Genomic DNA, 7,641 nt, shown 5'->3' on the forward strand with positions numbered 1-7,641 from the left:
AATAAATAGATTCAATAAAAACTAAAACATATTTTGCATTTCGTTTCATTGAAATCATCATCCATTATAAAAATTATCCATCAATTATTTTAAACAAATTATGTTTGCGAACAGTCAATAATGACTATACCTAAATCTTCCAAAAACAAAACCTGCCCAAATATGTTAAGATCAGGTCTAGTTTAACTATTCAACTAATTGGTTAACGAATTAAGTAATTGAAATTAGTTTAAAAAGGGACCTGTTAAATAATCTTCTGTCATTAAAACCCGTGGTTTACCTTTTAGTTATTATCATTTTATTGGTTACGAAATTGATGTTTAGGTTGTTTTAAAAACGCTTCATTCGCATCGAAGTTACTTTTCCTTTTAGTATTTACTCCGCCGCCAAGTTGTGATTTTTACGAAAGCAGAGTTGGACGTCATAGGAACACAAATTTTATCTGGCCCCTACAATCCAAAATTGGAAAGGAAATATTTGCGAATTGTCTTTGTAATTGTTATATCTATTGGCGACTGTTTCGACAACAACAAAACTGCCTTTTGTTATAAGCCACAAATTGTTACCATGCAAGATAACGTTTTCAAGCACTCTTAAGTTTGGATCAAAACGCCTTTCGGATCTCTTATTTAGATTTTGAGCTGTTTTGGATCTATTGTTGCGTTGATAGATTAACTTGCATATCGGGAACCAAATCTTGGCTTCAAAGACCGCCACTAACCGACCAATTCCTCCATAATCTCCCATTGCCAGAAATTTGCCAGTTCCTACTCAGTTACCGCCACTTAACTGTTGTTTTTAACGGCAGCGGGATTCTAAGTACCACTACTACTACTTAAACTTCAAAGTAAGCAAAATCATTAGAGATTAAATAGAGTGTTAACTTTCTGATGTCTTAAACCTCAATTCTGTTATTAAACGCTTCCTTAATTCAGCTGTTTTAAATTATTCCTCTATATTAAAATCTGCCCAAAAAATTTGAACATTTTAAAGCTTTCAATCAAAAGTTTTTATTCAACTTTTGCAGTTTCAGGATATTTTTAGAAAGTGAAAGTCGATACGCCATAACGTCTGCCGAACAAATCAAACTTTGGTTACATAATTTTGAGACCTATTACGCAATCAGTGTTGTCTGCCATCATAATTACTCAACGCGGCATATTGCTTCAAATCGTTCAAACACGCTTCATTAAGTTCGTCCTAAAACGTGAAAACAGGACTTGCTTAAATTTGTATATAAAATTCACAATTTAGGAATCAGATTTTAATAAAGATCCCGAGTTTATAACTAATAACCAGATTATACATTCTTGGGTTGCTGAAATATACATGGAATAAATTGTTAGTGATTCTGGGAGTTCAGACTTGGGATATCGTATTTCACACTTTTCTTGACTTAACCGGATAAACCCGGATAAGATTAGCTGCTAAAGTGAGGCCTTTTGCTATTATACCTCCCCCAAAACCCGTCTTCATTTCGGGGAGTCGCGACTTCCTGCAGTGTTAAGTGCTGGACTCTTAATCTGGTTGTTATCACTCGGATTATTACAAGTTAGTGCAAGTTATACGTAACACTGGCCACCCGTCAATCATAAACAACCGGAACTGAAACTACAGATCGACACCTGATTGGTTGATATTTCTGCCGCACAATTTTATTGGTTGTCAGCTATCAAAGCTATTAAACGCATTTGTCTGGTTGTTATCGTTGTACTGTCAGAAAGAATCTGCATGAACAAATATTATTCTTCAAATTAATTGAATTGAACAAAGTTCCTTTCTTTGAAAACAAACTGAACAAAAAACGAACTTGAGTAAGTTTAATTTATTTTCAATTAATCAATCGTTATACGCAAGAGGTTACTTCAAAGGCCTTTTTTTAACATTACTGCTCTCTGTGAAATGGATTCCACAAACGTCGGAGACTTCAGCTCCGTTATTGAGAAAATGAAGTGGGAAGAACCCATGATCTTTACCCAAATGTGCGTCAACATGCTGAAATACATTGCTCCTGATATGCCCAACGAAGCAACACAACGGCTACTGGACATTAAACAATTTTATGCTCAAGCCGCCGGAGGATCCGGTTCGATTCCCAGCAAGGTCGGCAAATCTGGGGGCGATGGAAGTTTGTTTTCTTCAGTTGGAGGGTCATTTGGAGATGGAAACATTTGTGAATTATCGATTTGTCACATATTAATCAAGTATATCGAAAATTGTAAGTATTACTTTTTTGGTTTTCGTTTTCTGTCAGACACGTTAGGGTCAGTCACATTCGTTGAGGCAAGAAAAAAGTTTTGCCATAAATTTCAGTACGTTATGTCTGAGAAGCTTGATATTGGCCTTGTATCATTTTTAGCAAAAAAAATCAACATTTGCATTATTATGTGCATTATTGTACAATTTTGAAGACCAATTTAGTTGTTATTTGAGGGTATACTAAAGCTGCCATAAAAGATTAAGTATTGGTCCGACTATGTATTTATATTTTGTTTTGACATTGAGAGCGGGCGCCATAGCCAAAATTGAAGTAATTAACATCGATAACAAAGTCAACTCAAATCGAGACAATGATTACAGATTACAGCCCGCCAGAGCCATTAAGTTGATGCTGTATGGCGCCACGAATGTATATGTCCTTTTATGGGGGGGGGGTCCCCGTATTTTCAATTAGTCAAAATTAACATCCAAATTTGACACCGATTCCTTGCTATCAAAGTATGCTTTAATAATGCCATCCGACGCCCTAAAAGGAATTAAAATGAGAATAAAAATTGGCCGCATTGTTTACATAAAATGCAGTATCGTAAAAAGAATCTTGGTATGGGCGGAAAGTTTATTGTGAAAGAAATGTTTGCCATATTTTGAGTTTTTGCCATGAATTTATGTTTGCCATGAGTTTTGCTACAAATTATAACTTATAACATCATTAAATACTATGTACAGAGAAACAATTAATCAAAAAAGATGCGGTTATCGTAAATACGTTTTTTTCTACAGATTGCGACAAGGAAGGCCTCTTCAGAATCCCTGGGAACAAAAGCAGGATTGAGAAACTGAACGGGGAGTTGGAGGAGAGGAACCTGATCAACTTTGTCAAGAAGAGGTACTCTCACAATGACGTCTGCTCTGTCCTCAAAAACTACCTCAGAAGGAATCCTGCCTCACTCATTGCACACAACCTACAAAAGGCGCATCTTTTCATTGCTGGTAAAAATAATCATACATATTGCTTTAATCATACATAATCATAATCATACATATGTTCATGTGCCTTCTTGAGGGGGGGGGGGGGGGGTTGTAAGCGCCGAAATCTAAGTTTTCATCTAAGCGTAATGCTGAGTGACTTTGATTTGTCATAATGACCTCAAAATTATTTAAATACACACAATTAATCAGTTTTATCGTAGCGATTTAACTTTGAACTTTAGTGATTTATAGACCTAACTTTGTACTGTTAAACACTTCACCATAAAGAACAACTTCTTTCAAGATACCAAAAGTTCAAATTGTTCAAAGCAATTTATCCGGTTTTACTGTGGTGCACGCTCACCTTTGATACTCAATATTTGCTCAATACTTCACACCTCCATTTAATTTTACGCGGATTAGTCAAAAGTAGTCGCGACGTCTCCCACTCGGTTCTGAAATCACTAGAAAACAAACAGACAGACTTGTGAACCAACTTTGTACCTCTCTTGTGTTCAAACACGTTTGTCTTTGATCAGAAGTCAGTGGCATTGTGACTTGTTGACGTTTTGTTTTGGTAAACAACATATCCTCCTAATCTCGGGGATATTGCTTCGACTTATCGCCTCGGGTGCTGAGAAAACACGAAATATTTTATACTAGTATTAAATCCCTCTCCTTTGAGGAGGAAATGCCCACAGATTAATGGGTGACGAGGGTTAAAAGGAAGAAGTCAATGGGGGGATTAATTTGGTACCGTGTTTAAGGTTTACTTATAATAACATAGATTGGGTTATGACAATAAAGATCTAGTGACTGTCAAAATAGGTGATAACTTGAAAGAGTTTTGATTGAGTATTTATAGAGGAGCTTAATGATTGATTAATGACAAACAATGAAGGTCGCATTAATGAAAATGTATAATACGAAAGTTAAGACTTAGTGCAGCATTCGGCAGACATCAACGAAAACTGCCTATTAATAAAAAAAATTGTAAAAAATTTTCACGAAGCCTGATCAGTATTGATCAGTATTATTTTTGAATTCTTTTATACTAAACTCAAAGCGAGCTTGGATCTTCCCAGTGACCGAGGGATTAAAATATGGCAAAATTTTCGTTTTTGTTTTCATTACTCTGGTTTATTCAAGAGTAATTTTTGTTATGGTCGAAAATAACTGTTTTCGTGTTTCAGAACTGACTTTCCAGCTGGATAACGAGCGACAAAAACGTGTAAAAACGGCACCGGCGCAGTGCGCTTCCAACGATCCAGAAGTTCAGGATAGATTCCAGTTCTGCGAAGTCAGTGACCCTCTCACGGAGGAGTTCAACCGGGCTAAAAACCGCCAGATTGAGGCAGTGCAGATCTTAATAGCTCTGATGCCGAGGGAGAGTTTTGAAGTGCTGAAGAGTCTGATGCAGTTGCTGAATTCCATCGCAAAGAGACAGAGTGTTAACAGAATGTCTGCTACTAGTTTGGCCACTATTTTCACCCCTAACATTCTATGGCCGCTGCCTACCATTTCAAAGGTTTGTTTATTTTGAGTACTTTTGTGCTTTAATGCCTAAAAAGGCTTTAGCGACAAGAAAAGGAGAAGACATAAAAATTTTTGAGAACTAAAAGTCAAATTCTCTTAGCTTTTGTTTCTTTAGATCACTGTCGGTACTCAAGGAACACCCAAGTTTATGACCTGAAAGTGCGAGTAATGAAGTATAAAGAACGGCCAGATAATTCTTCTCAATAAAAAAACCAAGCACGTAATTGTTAACTTAGAAAAATTAAATTTAATTTCCCTTTTCAGTCTGGAAAGAACACGTTCCGACACCACAGCGAAACAGACATGGAAATGATGCACAAGTCATGCTATGCTGTCACTTTCATGATCAGACACTTCAATCGTATCTTCTCAACACCCCACCCAGAACTAGAGGTCAAGGTCAGCCAGTACTTCAGGGCCAAACAGATCCTATCATTAGCCAGATGCACTCCCACTGGTAATACTTCCGGACATACCGACAGGAATCACTTCGTCACACTTTCCCAGGGAAAATTCACCTGCTGTAATTGTTGTACTAACCAATGTACTAACCAGAGTACTAAGAAGTGTCCTAACCACCAGCAATGCTCTAGCCATAACCAGAAACAAAATTCAGGAATTAGTTCAATTAGGCGAACGCTCTTTCACAATCAAGTATCTAACAACGAACAACATGAGATAACTTTTGTTAAACCAACTAACCGGGAATTGAGTAGCCGAAAAAGAGCAGCACCTGAAGCGAACGATGATTTCAAGTCTTCCTGTGAGAAAAAATCGAAGAGGAGCAGGTCGATGGGGGCAACAATTAAGAGCAAATTTGCATCTTCAGTTGCAAATTTCAGAAAAACCAGCACAACCAATCAATGCTCAACTCAACAGTTATACGTACGTTGCTTTTCTTTATTATTCAACATTTTGATCAGCTAATGCTGATTGCTTAGGTTGTCATTGTGAATTTTATGTTAATGGTCGTCGTAATGATTCATCACTAACTTGGGATGTTTGGAGCTCTAATGTTCTAATAGACTGTGATTAGGAACAACTAGGTTGCAGAAACGACTTCGTTTTTTTGCTTTTCCTATCAGTGATAATAAATTTCCAACCAATTTATGCTATCGACTCTTACTGCTTACTGAACTGTCTCATAATTAGAATATCAATTTGTCTTTAAATTTTTTCAATTGACCAGAGGCCAAAAGTTTGTAGTTGAGAATCTGTCAGAAAAGAGAAATTGTTTACATTCACGCTGACTATTTCCAGGTACAGTCAGAACTGGGCGGCTTCGTGTGCTCCTCCCCCGCGGGAATCAAGTCACCTGGAAACTACCAACTCCTATTTTGATCACGCAATTATGCCAATCAACAACAACAACAACACGCGTAATGCATGCGTGCCCCGTCAACCGTTCCGAAAGCAGCATTTTGTTCACTTGTGGTTTAAACCTGTTTCTAATTACAAATAGCAATGTCAAATTTATTGATTGATTGATCGATTGCTAAACAACTGACAATTTCTTACAATGAAATTTTTGCCTACCATGGGAAGTTTTAAAACTCCCGCTTTGTAAATTGATTTAGTTTGTATATTTTGCTAGATTTATTTTCAATTGTCTTGTGCTTTTATTATGAGTATGTGATAGCTCAAATTTCTATTTTCATGAAATAATTTATATTTCTCCATTTACTTTTCAAAGTTCATATAGGAGCTTTAGAGTTCAAATGTCCGAGAAAAGGCGGACATTTGAATTAATTAATCGGTTTGCCCATAGTATTGGCCAAGTTTTAATACTCTATTCAAGAGTTAGCTGCGCATTCTGATATTTGCGACAGAGCTAGAGAACTAAAAAGTATCGACGATTATTGTTCTCTTGAATGGAGTTTACTTTTTGGGAAAGTTTGTGAAGTGGTAGATTCTGATCAGCAATCACACACAAAAACCAGTTTAGCTCCATTAGAATCGCCACGCTGTATGATAAGGTTGACAGTGCTGTACATCAAGCTATTCGTCTTTCTTGCCGATGAAACCGGAGGAACGCGAATGGATCAAGGCCGTATCAAGGTGCCGTAGTAAGGCCGTACCAAGATTAACAACGTGCCCTTAAAAATGAGTTAGAATGAACTCTGTCGGAAAACTCTCTAGTCAAGTTAAAAAACTGACTGTTTGAGAGTTTTCCAGTATAATTTTTGAGATTTTCCCTCCTTTTTCATTCCGTCCTTGGGACCGGCAATGCCGGAGTTACTGAAATTAACTATAGGGGAGCTGATATAGAACGGTAACAACCATAAGCATGCGGATTTTGTGTTTCCTATCCAGATTAGGCCTAGTCTGGATAGTAAACACAAAATCTTTTTTGTAGACAAAATTTTAGACCGGCGAAAATCTGAAAAATTAGTTGTATCACTTCAGCTCATATGAGTTGGAGTTTTGGTAATAGCTGTAACACATAACCACATTTGAGACCCCCAATTATGACTGATACAGCATGATAGGATTTTGAAAAACAGGTAGAGAAAAAGCAGGGATGTCGACTAGAGTGCCCATACGGACGTGAACGGGTTTCTCTCTCTCTCTCTCTCTCTCTCTCTCTCTCTCTCGACTATTGTAACTAATAAGTAAATTTTTTGCTGAATCTTACCCATATTAATTTAGACATCCTATTGTTCAATAACAAGTTGTTCTTTGGCGTCAAAATTTGCATTCACCATTTATTGGTGCGCCCAATTGAAAGGCCGTTAAACCCAATGAGTCCAGATTTTTTAAAATCGTATAAGATCTCAAGTTATCACATAGTTCAAAGCTGCTATCATGTAAGATTTTTTTGAGTTGTTATCATGTGAGAGTCCGTTATACAATTTCGCCCAAAGAGAGGAAAAATCCAATTACAAGTTGGTCCAATAATCTTTAATCTCACCCATA

The 7,641-nt window shown here is 36.9% G+C and overlaps 1 protein-coding gene across 1 annotated transcript; it reads left to right on the forward strand.

Moving 5' to 3' along the window:
• The first annotated feature begins 260 nt into the window (after positions 1-260).
• On the forward strand, positions 261-6,408 carry LOC142341572 (rho GTPase-activating protein 19-like). Its single transcript, XM_075392616.1, has 5 exons — positions 261-2,218; positions 3,001-3,210; positions 4,383-4,717; positions 4,990-5,610; positions 5,986-6,408. Exons 1-5 carry the CDS (start codon positions 1,903-1,905, stop codon positions 6,064-6,066), a joined length of 1,563 nt encoding a protein of 520 aa, XP_075248731.1. The 5' UTR covers positions 261-1,902; the 3' UTR covers positions 6,067-6,408.
• The last annotated feature ends 1,233 nt before the right edge of the window (positions 6,409-7,641 follow it).

This window comes from Convolutriloba macropyga, chromosome 6, assembly GCF_964194025.1.
Source record: "Convolutriloba macropyga chromosome 6, txConMacr16.3, whole genome shotgun sequence".
Classification (NCBI taxonomy): Eukaryota; Metazoa; Xenacoelomorpha; order Acoela; family Convolutidae; genus Convolutriloba; species Convolutriloba macropyga.

Coding starts and splice junctions, on each gene's coding strand:
- LOC142341572 (XM_075392616.1), top strand. CDS start 1,903: ATGGATTCCACAAACGTCGGAGACTTCAGCTCCGTTATTGAGAAAATG. Junction 2,219..3,000: donor AATCAAGTATATCGAAAATT/GTAAGTATTACT, acceptor TTTTTTCTACAG/ATTGCGACAAGGAAGGCCTC. Junction 4,718..4,989: donor CGCTGCCTACCATTTCAAAG/GTTTGTTTATTT, acceptor TTCCCTTTTCAG/TCTGGAAAGAACACGTTCCG.